General features: G+C 38.1%; 1 protein-coding gene across 2 annotated transcripts in view; it reads left to right on the forward strand.

The window, feature by feature from the left end:
* Positions 1 to 16162, forward strand: part of LOC124544601 (polycomb group protein Pc) — a 75932-nt gene extending 59770 nt beyond the window's left edge. For both annotated transcript variants that reach the window (XM_047123195.1, XM_047123203.1), the window contains 2 exons: positions 6055 to 6225; positions 15618 to 16162. In XM_047123195.1, the coding sequence (XP_046979151.1) occupies positions 6055 to 6225; positions 15618 to 15902 (456 nt within the window). In that variant the 3' untranslated portion in view covers positions 15903 to 16162. The remainder of the gene's footprint in view (positions 1 to 6054; positions 6226 to 15617) is intronic.
* The last annotated feature ends 737 nt before the right edge of the window (positions 16163 to 16899 follow it).

Consider the following 16899-nt stretch of genomic DNA (forward strand, 5'->3'; position numbering starts at 1 on the left):
CCTTCTAGAGTGGTGTTCGTTCGCCGACCAAACCTCCCCAACATCCTAGCCTGTCCCTATGCCACTCGCAGTCCCATCCCCTAGCCACAAGGATCATAGCCCTGTGGAAGACCCAGATGCAAAACGTGCCCAGTCCACCCACCAAATACTTTTTATTCCAGTCTTGTCACAAGTTTATCCTACCCCATCAGTGGCCGGGCCACCAAGCAGCCATCAGCTGTCGACCAGGATGAACAGCCACTGTCAAACTGTGGCCAAGAGCAGAGAGACAACCCTGTGGCATAACCTGCTGCTGAACATCACACACTTAATTTCAATGGCTGCTTCACTACTCGAGCCATGGCTCGCTCCTTCCACCATCAGCTTTTCTGAACTGCGCAGATGGGAACTATCCTTACCACACATTCTCTGCTCCTGTATTTATCCCGGCCTCAACCTGCGGTGACATACTGTCCCCACACCCTCTACCCAATAGTGTCTGCCGCCTCTGCCCTGTCACCTCCTCCCCATTCTCATCTCCCACCCTGTTTATTTGGAGCCCTATGCAGACATATCTGCTCATCTTTTCCCGCGCTGCTCCTGAGCCTGTTGGGAGTCTAGTCCCTTCACACTCCAGCAGACAGCGTTCATCTCTCTCCCCACCCATAAACTAATATCCCTTCCCCTTCCCCGCTCACTCCACATTACTGCTCGCATCCCATGTGATTATTTCTTTCTGGCCCAAGATGCTTTAGTTGGCGGTCATTTGTGTATGAGGTGTGCTGGCTTGTGAGTGTGTGTGTCTTTTACTGATAAAGGCTGTGGCCAAAAGCTTGATGTAAATACTTTTTCCTACATTGTTGAAGTAAATATTAGTACTACCAAGGCTAAAAGATTTGACATATTACAAATTACTGTAGTAATGTAAAATTGAATATCTTCATTAAGCTACATACAACTTATTTTATTTAGTGGTTCATACACTTATATTTGAAGAATTATTCAACATTAGACACAGTCGTGTAGTTTTCTTTATACTTTAGTAAGGTAAAATTAACAATTAAACAATTTTTTTAGTTATTTGGTTTTTTACTTTTGTTGTCCTGTGCATAACAGTTGAACTTAGGTTCGTTATTATTTGCAACCCAAGCAAAGTTTACATCACTGTGACATTGCTTCTTTACAAAAGTTCTTAGCAAGTAAGCTAGATCATACCTGCTTCATACCAGGTAACTTCCTCCTCTGTTGTTATCCATAGGAGGACATTGCTACAGTTCCACTTTAATTACCAGTTCGCATTTTGTAACTTTGGGTTCAGCACCATATAATGTGTTTAATGCACACATTTTGTTAGACGTAAACATTTTCAACAAATTTAACAAATCAGTAATGACTTATTTTTGCATATGGACACAGTGGAATATAATGGTACAGATTGTATTCATAGAACCCGTCAAATGTGTGTGTGTGTGTGTGTGTGTGTGTGTGTGTGTGTGTGTGTGTGTGTGTGTGTACAGTATTCATTGTGGACTGTTGGAGCAATCAAACCTGAAGGAAGTTGTGTTGAGAAAGAATGTCTATGAGCTTTAACCTGAATAGTACTGCAGTGCTGTTAAATACCTGGATTTTACAAAAGTCTTCACTATTTTTCCATGCTTAATTTGTGCTAAATTGCTTCATCATTAACACACCCTGTTGTCACAGCAAACAGACGTGAAAACGTGCTGTCTAATTCTAAAGACGTAATTTGACTCTGCATTTACATGAAATTGTACAAAAACAAAATTTCTGTTGCAGTATTTACAATTTTTTTACATGTATGAGTTACAAAATTGATATTTTAGAAGGAATGATAGATGATGTGATGAGTGAGGCACAGGAAAAGAACAGTCTGTGGGATTCTTTAAATCTTCATACATATTGACTCAGATTGGGTGCCAGATAACGTACCAAATTGTATATAAACTAAGCGACTCACATACTGAAGATATCTGTAGCTTGAGAAATTACATCCTAAACCATATTGCTGGTATTACAGTCTCTCCTCAGATTTACCTCCTTCACTGAATGTTTTAAGCTGGAAAATTCCTTGATCTCATTAAATCTGCATTGTTGGCTCAATTTATGTGAAGGGGAGTATCGAGAAATGCAGTGTTTCCTCTGTCTGTCTTTTCGTTTCGCATGCTATTAGGTTATACTATTATATGTCTGAAAATTTAGAATTTAATTCACGGATACTGTATTTTATAAATTTATAGATGCCACATGTCTCCTGTGTTTTGTCTGTCAGTAACAAATATCTGAGTCAGTGGAAGAATACTTCAATGTAACTATATCTACATTCAAACTCACAATCTTATTCATGTCTGATTTGTCCTTGGCATCTTTCTCCATCTGGCAGATATACTTACACGAACAATTTAAATTATGTGCATTCTCATTTCGTACCTCTCTGTTTTCCTACATTGTTAGCCATATTTTAGTAACTGTTTAGTGCTTTCATTCTGCTTCTCTGGAAGACCCTTAAACAGATTACTGATATCTACTCCCATTTTTTAAAATTTGTTTTAGTTTCAATATTTTAACACCTACTAACATTAAAAATAATGACTCATTCTAACATTAGTGGATTAACAGTATAGCAAATCAAATCAAAATTTTCTGAAAACATTATACCTCTACTTTCAGTGGTGAGCCAGATATATAAGCACCTAAATACTTAAGTACCACTACATGTTCAATCATAGTAAATTATATTTCACATTGTTCCCCAAGGTAAAAAAAGTAAAAAGTTAAGCTGTTGTCAAACAAAGGTTGATTTGAACACCACATTGCTTTATTAAGCACGCCTTGTTGTAGTTGGTATGTCATTGCCTTCCTTTGACCATTGAATGACTTAACCAGTCAGTTTTAGGAAAACTCACAGTTTTAACATGGATTCTGCGCCTTTTGTAATGCAGGATTTTTTTTTATTGTCCACAGTTACTGCTGTGTCATTTAGCATTAACTTACAATTAAGAAAATCTTCAGTGAAGAGAATAAGAGATTTTCTGTTTAATTGATATTTGAAGACGTTGCAAAATGACAGCATACATGCTACTTTTTAATTAAATTTCTGTGTAACATTATGTACACATTAAGTAACTACAACAAAGGACAGCTGTTAGTGAACTGCATGTGGAAAGAGCCTCATTTCTCAGTAGGATTTCTGAAGTTGACTTACAGAAGTATTCATTACTGTCTAATGGGAAGTAGTTTATGATCTCATGTTGGTAAATACATCTCTGCATCTGCAGATATGTTTTGTAGTAACCTTTACATTATTGTCTACAGTCCATAATCCCGTAAAACATGTTGAACTGAAAAAGTTATATGATGAATGTTTCCTTAATGTTTCATTTGCTAAGAAAAGCTCCCTGTTATCCTGGTTTTAATGAGGCTGAAGACTGGATGTATAACCAAAAAACATACATGTATCAAAACACACATATTTTTGCTGGAAAATGCTGTTTACAAAACATGTCACATTCAATAACACTCTGTGCTATTTATGCGTTACTCATTGGCAACTGACAATTTGTCTACAAATTATACTTAAAACATACTGTGTGTTTCAAATCACTTAGTTTCAGTTCACTTCAAGAAAGTAACCATCCCATTTTATTTGGTTTATTTGTCATTCAGTTGTTCTCACTTACCAGAGACTCAAAACTCTGATACAATGAAAGTGGTTTTGTCCTGCATCTTCTAATAACAGATCAACATATTTCACTGTGCTTGAGAACGTGTTCCGCAATCGCTTCATTTTCATACACTATTTCTGTAGAACATACTTTGTCTCTTAACTGCTCAAATCTTGGTCCATAGACATCATCATTTAACCACTTGTGGATGTTTGTCATCTACGTTTTTGCAGCCTGTAATTTGTTTCACAAAATTGGTCAGATGAGCAGCAGTGTCGCATTTCTCACTGTTTCAAAACCATTTTCAGTGGAGTGTGTTGCAATTGTCTTCTGCAAGTGAGCTTTTGCTGTATTGTCAGTTTGTTCCCGTGCTTGCAAATGGTGCGGATCACATTGAGCTCGATTTCTGAAAACAGGATGTATGAACCTTCTTGCACTTTCATGAGATTCAACTGATAACTTTGTTTCAAAGCTGCAACCACACCTTATTCCATTGGCTGTATAAACGGCATAACACTGGATGGAAGGTACCTCATGAAAATCATTCTGTCAACTGAAACAAGTACGTCTTCAGTATGATGACAAAGTGTGTTATCCAGTAAAGCAGCAGCTCTTTCAGGTAATATTTTCCCCTCCAAATCCATACACACAGCAGGAATGAACAGAGAATCAGTCTCTGAAGATACTACTGGCTGTCCAAGTTCCTTGTTGACACCATGTAATGAAGTGGTAGGTTCATTATTCCTTTCGCTGTGTGAGGTTTTTTTCTCTGTTGCCAATAATGTGTGGCTATTTGTATTTGACTACAAGAAAGACGTCCAGCCATCTTCCACCACTATGTTGCCAAATCCTTAAATTAACATGCCAACCATGTAAAGATATGGGGTAAAGGTATGAAAAAAGGAGGAGGGGGAGGAGTGATCATTTCTGTTGCAAGCAAAAGAACAGTTTGCCTATCTTTAATAGAACATATATGGTAACATGCACCTCAGTCTTAGACGCTTAAGCTCATGCGGGCATGCCCCTTCCAATACAGACCAGTTTCAACAGAGTTGTAAATCTGTTTCAGGAGAAAATTGTTCTCTTTGATATAACTGAAGAATTCATTACAAAAAGCATCAATTGCATCTTTATAACACTTAAGTTTCTCACACGGAGCAGCAATTTCTGGAATCCAGTAGTGATGTTTAAAACTACCCTAATGAAGTGTTAATGTGTAGTGCTGCTTATACTTCTGTGCAGACTTGAAGTTCTCAGGCATTCCAGTGTGGTTGTCAGCTTTGGTTGCAAAGCTTAACAGCTTTATTTTTATTTAAGTCACTACTTATTTGCCTGTCCCATACACCTGAGATAATTTTACTGTAAATTCATCCTTTTATAACATATCTAGAACTTCTAATTTTTTTTCAGTATTTAAAACAGGATATTTGCATTTTTCTGCCAGCTTGCTAGCACACGTAAACCGTCCATAACTTGGCTTATGTTAACACTCATTGTCAGTGATTCATTTTAGAAGCTACAGTGTTATTGAGACTTATTGGTGGCTGGAGAAGTGCGATCGACAGTGCATTCCTCCTGGTAATATTTGACACTATGCTTTCATTTCGCATCATCAAAGAGCAAGAATTCTGCAAGGGATTGATCCAGAAGAAAACCTAAATCATTTTCTTTTACTATTGGGTATAGCTTTTAGGAAAGGTCTAAGCAAATATAAAACAAGAAATTGGACGCGTTACAAAAGTAGAGTCCTTGCATTTATTGAAGATAAAATGAGAAACAACAGAAAAATAATTCAGGGATGTCTGACAAAAGGATTGGGGCTCCCACCGTCTTCTGGCAGATGAGTCACTTGCATAATACTGTATTCTTTTCTTCTTTCAAGGAGTAGATGATTTGCATTTTCTGGTCTCAGAAGAAGTTTAATAGCATATTCCAAACAATAGAATTCATGCTAGTTGTACCATAATACTTCAGGCTTTTTTTATTGTATCAGTAGTTGCCAAAGTATGCAAGGATAATGGGCACATTAGATAATTTGCGCTGTGATAATCAGGGGTTTGCTGTATTTGAAATGTCATAGATTAGTTGAAGTAATTGTTAACAGGATTTTCCCTAGAATTATGACAATAGTTTTCATTATATATTGCAGTTATTATTGCAGCTAGCATGACATTCCTGCAAGTGTCTCTTTTGCACTGGGAACAGATCTTAACTTTTGTATTATTAATGTTTACACTGATTAGTGTATTATTAAATGGGAATAAGAGTTAGATAGGAATAAGATTTGATACATTTCACACTTACAGAAATATCTTGTGGTAGTGCACATTAGTACATAATAAAACATATAATTTTGAGTTGTTAGTTATTGTGTAATATTTTGACTTCACAGCCACAGCCTATTTCTGCCAGAAGGGCATCACAGGGCTCCCCATGTGCTGGTCAGGCCCCACCTGCCTCTGGTTCACCGCCTCCTCCAACACTGATTACTCCACCAAGTCCCAAGGTGGGAATCACCACCCTCATTGCACCAGAGCTCTCACCAGCTCAGGTGAACAATGTGGTAAGTAGGAAACTTTCACAGGCCTTAACATTACTTTATTTATCAGCATATAAACTTACTGTTTCTACAAGCAGTCCATCAGTTTGCATTATAGTGTACAGTGGAATATCATTAGCAGGAAAAATACTATTGAAAAATAGGTGGTGGTACCATATTGTGGGATTTGAGGCAATATGCAGTCTCTTCATGCCACACTATCTCAATAAATTGTAATTCAAAATATACCTTTTTGAGAACATGTTCAAGGTGTCACTCTCAAAAGCTCTCAAAATTATTTGTTAGTATACAAGAAGCAAAAATATGTTACATACAGTGACATCGAACAAATCTAGTATGTCGATCATATACACTTCTGCTGTCAGCCAGTTGGAGCATAGGAAAGTCGCATGATGTGGAGTGTAGCCTCTAGCATCCAAAACTTTAACCTTGCATATGATGTATATTTTTACTTATGAAGCGGGGCTGAGTTACACTAATGTTACAAAATATGTACAGTTAAGGTATGGTAAGTTATGAATCCACACTTACAGTTTTTCTCTGTGACAAGTAAAGTGGCTGGAAATAACTTCCAAAGTTGATAAAACTAGTCTAAAAAGAACCCTGCCTAACTGCATCAGAAACACTACTAATGAGTATCATAAAAGGTCACATTCTTTGAGCGGCTAGCACTCGTTCCTTACTCAGGGAAGGTGATAAACAATGTAGATTTTTCCCAGCACCAGCCAATCAAAGCATATGATCATTTTAAGGTACACGGTGTATGCTGGTTAGTGCCTGAGGAGTTGCATCTTTTTGTTGAGAAGAGTTTCCTTTGTGATTAAATCTCTCTCCTGTGGTCATCATAACCCCTTTTTTTTGATTACCTGTGTCTTATCAAGCATCTCCCCGCGGGAGGCATAGCAAAGTGTTTCCTTCTTGCCCAGTTATTTGCTGCTATTGTTCAGCTGCAATTCCTTTGATTTATGGCATGATGTCTTCTGTAAGTTTCTGCTGAAAACCACTGTCCTTCAAGCAGTTTAAGATTGTTCTTTCTTGCACGAAATCCCAGGCACTTCTTACAAAATGCGTAGTATCTAAATCATTAGCTTTCTCAATATAGTGTGAAGACAGGCTGACCTCTTCTGTACAAGAATCTTACTGTAGTTTCGTTTCAGGCTGAAGGTGGCTTGTACAATTGGGAAGAAAAAACATATACACAGATATGATGTATCTTAGGAATGAACTGCACAGTGGTCCATAAAAAGGATTAATTTCCTATTTCTAAGGCCCAGGCACGTCAGACCTGTTATGCATATCTTCATGAAGATGTCTGCACATTTTTAAAGCATTGTGGACCTGTCACCTTCTCATTACAATGCAGTAAGACAGTTAGCTTCTCTTGTGGCATCTCTCTCCTCTGAACCTGAGAGTTTTGTGAAGCAGAAGGTGGAAAAATAAAGCGGCTTCAAGCCGCTCTTTGAAAACAATTATACACTAAACGCCAGTTTTTCCAAGCATTGTATGCTTTGAAATCTTTTGAGTCCCACCTCTTGTTCCAAGTATTCTGCCTTAGCATGAACAACAATAACATCACTTGAAATATTCAAACTACAAGTTCATTTGTCAAGCTTAGTTGCACATTAGCAGGTTTTGGAAACTGACCATTGTTTACTAGTTTTTGTTTCTCGTTTCCTACTTCTGAAAGTGCAGCTTCAATTTTTTTTTTGCTCATTTTTGTATTTAATGCTGATGGAGGAGTGTTCAGTTTTTGTACAACATCAGCACACTTCATTTGCGAATTTTTGTCTCACTTCCTGCATAATGTTCTGCTTTTCGTCGTTTGTTACCTGTCATTGGTACTAGGTTCAACACACACACACACACAAAAGGACTGAAAGTCAGTCAAATGCTAAACATGAACACCAGCAAATTAGTTACATGCTAATAAATGTTATGTTTATTGCTTGACCACTGCTCCTGCTTCTGATTGTTACTTGTCAGTGGAAGTGAGAAGTCATTGTTAACCCTATCAGAACTACTTCTGTCATAGCAAAAGTCTGTATGATGCCGAAGTTACTGTCAGTGACCAGCACTGTGTGCTTTTCATTTCCTGACCATGTGGATGTAAACATCCTACTCGCATTATTCCCAGAACTCTTGTTGGCAAAAGTTGCAGTCACCTAGCAGTACTGATACCACAAAATTTGAACATGCTAATTGGGGAGGGGGGCAGGTGGATTGTATAATAAAGTCATTTAACATGGGTTTAATGCAGCTGAGAGTGGGACTTAAAAAAATGGATGTACTACATACTGAGATTACACTGTACTACTCATTTTAATGTTCCAATTGTAAATACTTTGGTCAGTATATTTGAGTTGTAATTACAAGAATGTTGTGGGAGAGTCCAATAAGTTGTGAAGGCAACTGAATAAGAGCATAGGCAAAGAGTGAAGAAGAACCTGTGAGGGGAGGATGCTGCATAGGAGAATGGTTGTGATAAGTAGTTACAAGAAGCTTTCTGTAGAAAGGTGTAGCATTTGAGATACAGATCTTTTTATTTGTAGTTATCTGCCTTACTATGATGCTTCTGAAATATAATACAAAAATTAAAAGAATTTTATGATTAATGTTTCAGCGAGTTGAGTGACAGGAGACAGCCACCATCCAGCTGTATTTCTCTCTTGAGTGCCTCATGTTCACTGTGTTGCCTTGTTTTTAGGTGGGAGCAGTGTTTTCATGCATGCATGCATGCATGCATGGCTGGCTGGCTGCACACTGACACCACTCCTCAACACTGTCATCTGTCAGTCATGAAGTAATTCTGATTTAGCTATAGTACTGTCAGGCCCATAGAATCTGGTGACATAAATTTTGCTCGGCATATTCTTGCCCTTTTGCAATAAAATGTAACACCGAGTAGTGGTGGCTGTGGGTCGACTTTAGGATGCATAGTGATGTATATAATATACTTGCAATTTTTTATGGTAGTCATGCTCCAATATATTTTAATGAAATGTCAAAACAGGTTACAGTTGCTTTTGTACTGAAATTTAGTGAGGTTTAATTTTAATAACAAATCATCAGTAAACAAAAGGTTACAGATTCTTTATAACTTCTTGGACACACATGTAAAATGCGAATGGTTCCGTTCTTTTAAAGTATCTAGAACACAAACCAGTAAAGACTGATTATGAAGATGAACTTGTTAATGCCCATTGATCACTGTCTTCTCATACAATTTTTATCAAATTTGCTGACAATATAGACATTTCAGAGCCAATCAGGACCTTGAGAATTCATACTAGTAATCAAAACATTGAAATAAGTCATGCCTACAATGTTGAAACAAAATGCAGTTTTTATGGAAGGAAGAGGGGGAAAAAAATCCTTTAAAAGATCATCATGTGAGTGACAACAGCAAACTTGCTGTTCTTAACAAATCTTATACTGCATGGGTGCAATATGGACATAACTGAATGCACAAATTTCATAGATGTGCCACAGTAATACACTAAGTCACACATTCATTCCTATGCAGTGGCCGGTTTAGAAGTCATCAGACTGCTGTTAAAATACAGCTATTTCCAGAGTGAATGTTTCACTGTGCACTGTTTTGAAACTTCATGGTACATTAGAACAGTGTGCAGGGCACTTTCACAACTGTAATAAGTAAGCCTGGGTGGTGGTTGGTAGGTCAGAGCATTGCCTCTGCAGGCAAGGTTCTGGGTCTGGCTTCATGTTCCAGTCCAGCACAAAGTTCTCATGTTTCACTCTCCAACACAAATTTTTCTTATTTTATAGTGCCTTAATGAAAGGATATCATTTTCGTAACCATAAATGCTAGTTGACAGGGTGGTGATTCTTTTGGAAAACCTGTAATTCTCAGGGCATACATTTTATAAGGAAAAACTAGGGAATTTCATAAAATCTCAAGAAATTCTATGTTTTTAATGTAGCATTGAAATTTAGTTTTATTGAGTGTTAAATCACAAACTTTAAAATACTTTATATTTAAAAGTGTGTTAATTTATATGGAATAATATTCATATAATTATCGATGTTTAGAAACTGTGGTTGCTGTTTCACTATATGATCAAAAGTATCTGGACACCTGGTTGAAAATGACTTACAATTTCGTGGCGCCATTCATCGATAATGCTGGAATTCAGTATGGAATTGGCCCACCCTTAGCCTTGATGACAGCTTCCACTCTTGCAGGTTTCTTTGGGAATGGGAGCCCATTCTTCATGGAGTGCTGCACTGAAGAGAGGTATCGTTGTCAGTCAAGCATTCCAAAACATCACAAATGCGTTCTATAGGAACCACACAATAACCCTGAAAGAGTGGTTCAAAGTTTTTTATTGGGTAATATGGATATAAGATGGCTATATAACAGCAGAATAGTTCTCGTATTGTACGACATTTATCTTTTTCTCAACAAGTACACCTTGCTGTGGGAAAAGTCTGGCTTCCAACTGCAGCTTATTTGACAGAAATATCATCTGTTGAAATTTATTACTTCATGGACCAAACACAAACCTGTGTAATGTGCAAGACTATATGAATTTTTGATTGAAAGCCTTACAGTTTGGGAAATCTGCCAAATTTCAATAAAATTAAAGAACATTTGAAGATATTTGGGAAAATTTCAAACACTTATTTCCCTGCTGTATCTAGTAATTACAACGTGATTCGCAATCAGTTGGGAAAGACAATAATAATGAAATGCACAAAGTGTGAACTGAACTGAAACGAGAAGCTACTAGAAACTTCCAGTGACTAAGTTATGGAAAATACACCTTTGTCACCGATAAGCTAACTTCACAGTGAAAGTTATTTGAAACTGTCCATCTCTACTTTCTGTGGCTCCTAATTTCAAAATTATGTCACATGCAAAGCAGGCGGATCGTCCCCAATGAATTCTGAGGAAGGGTTGAGCCAGTCAGTCCTGTAATGGAAACTTGTAAATTAACAGAAAAGGGTAAAGTACTTTAATATTGCGTGCTAGATCTACCCATTGTGCAAAAGCGTCAGCAGCCCTTTTGATGTGGTACAGGTGAATACAAAGCATTTGGGCTATAAGTACTTTTTTGTGTCACATCCTATTCCTAGCATATCAAACCTTCACAAATCTTAAAAGAAGTGCAAACAATTCAGAAAGGAATTCCACAGGGTGAGGTCAGTCAATCCCTCCTTACCAGTTCTGCGTGGTGTTTCCTGATTGCACTAAGCCTGTTGATTCCCAGCTCAGCCACAGGCCTCATGGTGCATCGTGTATCACCCACTCTGTCACCAGTACAGTTGAGCTTGACTACCAATCGTGTGGGCAACAGGACAGAGTGGTCAGACTCAGGCAGGAAAATGTGGTGCGAAGCACGGCTCTCATCCACAGAGTATCAAAACATCCCGAATTGTTGAAAAAATATGAGTTGAGGTAGCCCCCATAGCCAAAATTGCAAATGCATGCATGTGTGGCAGTGCTCTCAACTTGGGTAAACTGGGTCAAATCCTGATGGTGGAAGAAATTTCCACTGCCATTATTTGATCAGCAAGGAGAGCAGTGGTGGTGGTGTAAAGCACCTGATCACCAGTATTTACACCAGTGTCCTGGATTAAATTCCAAACCACTCTGAAGTGAGGACATGAGCCACTGGGGCAGCATTAAGCTTGGCGGCACTCTTCTAATCACCGTTGTCGTCATACAGCACAGTTATGACACTACTGTGTACCCACATCTGTTACACTCACCTACACTCCAAAGGTACATACATAACACATATCTCATATATCTGCAAGGAAAGGTGCCAATGTGCGCAATGGACGAACACCCTTTCCGTAGGCGGCTGAATCCACCCCGTGGGATGTCCCAGCCAATAGTGCTACATGACATTTGTATTTACATTTTTATTTTGATGTGAAGTCTGTAGAAATGCATGATTTGGTAGTTGATATTTTCAGCATATACTAATGGACTTGAGTGAATATCACATGTTCATCTTGTTGGGAAGATATGAAATTCTCACAAAAAATAGTTTCTGTGGAAACATTTGGGAAGTATGAGAGACTCTAGGGAAGTTGAACTGTTCACTGGCAGAAAGAAATCACACTGCTTCAGAATGAGTGTGGAATTGTGTAAGGGAAGGCGAAGAAGTAGATTGAGTTCTTGCCGAGCTTGTTGCTTGATTCCAACTACCTCCAGCATGCTCGCCTGCCTCAGAATCTTTGTTGTTATCTGTTTGTCTAGCATAAGTTTTCTCACTACAGATGAAACTTATAATAAAATATTTTTAATTTACCCAAGTAACTGTGTTACAAAGTGTTATGATTGAACATTATTTCCTGAAAACAACCAAATTTATCAGTTTCTTATATGTCTAAATCCAAATCACAATAGTGTCCTATGATGTGAGGACATGAAATTGTTGCTTATGAACCATCCATTGGTTCTGGAGTAACTTGGTAGTATTAGGATGGAGGGAGCTTGTAAAATTCTAAACAATCACCTTGTGCCATTACTATTAATTCCCTCATTTGTCAAGAATGGTTCTGTTTTATAACAAGTAATTGGACAAAACAGCAAGAGACTGTAAATAGATACAATTATTCACCCTAATAAAATTCCACGCTGTGTAACAGAAGTTTGCAGTGAAAACCAATTGTTGGTGTGAGGAAGTGGGCTGAAATAAGAATTATCATTATGTTAGTTAAAAGGAATTAAATAAGAATGTTGAAGCAAGAATAACAAGACTACTGTGGTACTTGAAAGGATGGGAACGACAAATTTATCTCCTGTGGGGTAGTACAGCAATGAAATTGATTTTACAACTGTAGACTTATTTGATCTGAACATTCGAGGAAAGTTTGTTGCAGATTGTATATTTAGTTCATTACACATTGCATTAGATTGTTTAGTTGGTGTGTGTGTGTGTGTGTGTGTGTGTGTGTGTGTGTGTGTGTGTGTGTGTGTGTGTGTATTGAACATTACCTTTTTACACCACAAGCCACTCAGTATTGTATGGTGAAGAGTACCTGGTGCACCAGAATAATGTTTCACCCATTTTGTTCCTTTGTGATTGGTATGTGAGAAGAAAGTTGCAAGTACCTTTGTTTGTGCCCAAATGTGTCTAATTTTATGCCCGTACTCATGAAAACAATGTAATAAGATTCTCGGCTTTCAATAAAACATGGATGCTAGTAGATTTCTCATGCTGTATACCACAGAAGTTTTAGCAACTGAGCAATGCTCTTGCACAGCTGTCCCTCAAATTTTGACTCTGGATTAACAGAAAACAAATTGATAAGGGTGCCAGGCAAATATTCAAGTATTGGTCAAAGACGGGTGTTTTAAATAATCTCCATGGGTGAAAAACACATACTAAGATATCTGCCATCCTCTAACTAGATTTTGTGAGTGTTTAAATTGCTCCAGATAAATAACTGTTTTTAGGGTTTTCTTTAATATCTGCCATCGTAGCATGTTGTTGTTGTTGTGGTTTTCAGTCCTGAGACTGGTTTGATGCAGCTCTCCATGCTACTCTATCCTGTGCAAGCTTCTTCACCTCCCAGTACCTACTGCAGCCTACATCCTTCTGAATCTGCTTAGTGTATTCATCTCTTGGTCTCCCTCTACGATTTTTACCCTCCACGCTGCCCTCCAATACTAAATTGGTGATCCCTTGATGCTTCAGAACATGTCCTACCAACCGATCCCTTCTTCTAGTCAAGTTGTGCCACAAACTTCTCTTCTCCCCAATCCTATTCAATACCTCCTCATTAGTTATATGATCTACCCATCTAATCTTCAGCATTCTTATGTAGCACCACATTTCGAAAGCTTCTATTCTCTTCATGTCCAAACCATTTATCGTCCATGTTTCACTTCCATACATGGCTACACTCCATACAAATACTTTCAGAAACGACTTCCTGACACTTAAATCTATACTCGATGTTAACAAATTTCTCTTCTTCAGAAACTCTTTCCTTGCCATTCCCAGTCTACATTTTAGATCCTCTCTACTTCGACCACCATCAGTTATTTTGCTCTCCAAATAGCAAAACTCATTTACTACTTTAAGTGTCTCATTTCCTAATCTAATTCCCACAGCATCATCCGATTTAATTTGACTACATTCCATTATCCTTGTTTTGCTTTTGTTGATGTTCATCTTATATCCTCCCTTCAAGACACTGTCCATTCTGCTCAACTGCTCTTCCAAGTCCTTTGCTGTCTCTTGACAGAATTACAATGTCATCAGTGAACCTCAAAGTCTTTATTTCTTCTCCATGGATTTTAATACCTACTCCGAATTTTTCTTTACTGCTTGCTCAATATACAGATTGAATAACATCGGGGAGAGGCTACAACCCTGTCTCACTCCCTTCCCAATCACTGCTTCCCTTTCATGCCCCTCGACTCTTACAACTGCCATCTGGTTTCTGTACAAATTGTAAATAGCCTTTCGCTCCCTGTATTTTACCCCTGCCACCTTCAGAATTTGAAAGAGTATTCCAGTCAACATTGTGAAAAGCTTTCTCTAAGTCCACAAACGATAGAAACGTAGCTTTACCTTTTCTTAATCTAGCTTCTAAAATAAGTCGTAGGGTCAGTATTGCCTCACGTGTTCCCATATTTCTACGGAATCCGAACTGATCTTCCCCGAGGTCGGCTTCTACCAGTTTTTCCATTCGTCTGTAAAGAATTCGCGTTAGTATTTTGCAGCCGTGACTTATTAAACTGATAGTTCGGTAATTTTCACATCTGTCAACACCTGCTTTCTTTGGGATTGGAATTATTATATTCTTCTTGAAGTCTGAGGGTATTTCGCCTGTCTCATACATTTTGCTCACCAGATGGTAGAGTTTTGTCAGGACTGGCTCTCCCAAGGCTGTCAGTAGTTCTAATGGAATGTTGTCTACTCCTGGGGCCTTGTTTCGACTCAGGTCTTTCAGTGCTCTGTTAAACTCTTCACGCAGTATCATATCTCCCATTTCATCTACATCCTCTTCCATTTCTATAACATTGCCCTCAAGTACATCACCCTTGTATAGACCCTCTATATACTCCTTCCACCTTTCTGCTTTCCCCTCTTTGCTTAAAACTGGGTGTCCATCTGAGCTTTTGATATTCATACAAATGGTTCTCTTTTCTCCAAAGGTCTCTCTAATTTTCCTGTAGGCAATATCTATCTTATCCCTAGTGAGATAAGCCTCTACATCCTTATGGTAGAATATGAGTTTACAATTCCTTTAATACATTGTTATTGTTTTTAGTAAGACTTGGTGAGGATACATGGTGTGCCAAGTACTGTTGGAATTCGCATGCTGAGATCTGATAATTTTTCAGTGAGAGTTCTAACAGTAGTATCATTTTTAGAAAATTACTAACGAAATTTTTATCCTTTTTTCAGAAAAATGCAGACTCCCAGACAGACACAGGCAGCAGCCACGTCTCACCTATCACAGAAATATCAACAGAGGGCCCTGGGAATACAGTAGAAGAGCAAAGCGTAAAGGCATCTCGTGCACCTGTTATTCCAAGTGCTCGCTATTGGCAAACAGTGAATCCAGTGGCGGATCAGGTATTCATCACTGATGTCACAGTCAATCTGAAGACTGTTACAATCCGGGAGTGTAAAACAGAAAAGGGTTTCTTTCGTAAGCGTGATGAGTCAAATTCTAGTGATGTAACGTGACTTGACATGGTGTACTTTAAATTTGATGCCTACTGGCTCTTGAAATGTTGGTTGATGTAGGGAGAACAGTGAAGAAGTTTGTGGCATGATGACATTCAACACTAACCAATAATGTCACTGTATCTTTGAGATATGCAAGTACATATAAATTGAAGTGTCACCTTACATTTATAGTCACATGGAATACGAAAACATATTTTTGCTAGGAAATTGTATGTTTATTGAGATTATATCAATAAAACTGGCATTGAGACCCACAATTAAGTGTAATTATTTTGTAACAACCCTTATGCCTAGTAGTGTTGTTATTGTCAACTGCTATGAATTTAACTTTTGTTATTATCAGCCATTCATTTGACATCCACTGTTGAACAAAGGTGTTCTTTAGACTATAACATGCATTATGGTCTTCCTTGTCACTTCTCCACATTTTCGGATGTTCATCTATTTACCTTCATTAAGTTGTCACTTTGGTCTTTTGTTTTGCTTGTTGCAATGCCTGTGATATAGGATTTTCTCTGATGGGCTGGAGTAAATAGCAGTAGGTGAATGCAGGAGTCACGTTTTGTAGCAGGAACCTTGGGGGATGCATAGTGGCCTGAGAATACTTGTGGTTTGACTTTGTTGTCACAGAGTTCAAAAAGTGATGAAAGGATATCAAGGAGAATTTACCACATTTCAGGGCTTGATTTAAGAAAATAATCATTTTTACAGAGTAATGCGATGGGGTCTGGGTGATCCAGAGTTCACGTCTGCATTGTTTGGCAGGGACAACTGTATTCATCATAGAGTGAAAGGACGATACTGGTTGGGGGATTTGTTTGTGGGTAAGATCTGTGTGGCAGTTGCAAGAGAGGAAAGCTTGTGAGTCAAGATTGCTGTTGTAGTGTGGAGGGGATTGGTGATGTAGCAAATAAACTGATTAGCCATAACACTATTACTACCACCTGCTTAATAGCAAGTCAGTCCACCTTTTGATGCAATACAGCAGCTATCC

The sequence above is a fragment of the Schistocerca americana genome, chromosome 1 (assembly GCF_021461395.2).
Source record: "Schistocerca americana isolate TAMUIC-IGC-003095 chromosome 1, iqSchAmer2.1, whole genome shotgun sequence".
NCBI classification, from domain to species: domain Eukaryota; kingdom Metazoa; phylum Arthropoda; class Insecta; order Orthoptera; family Acrididae; genus Schistocerca; species Schistocerca americana.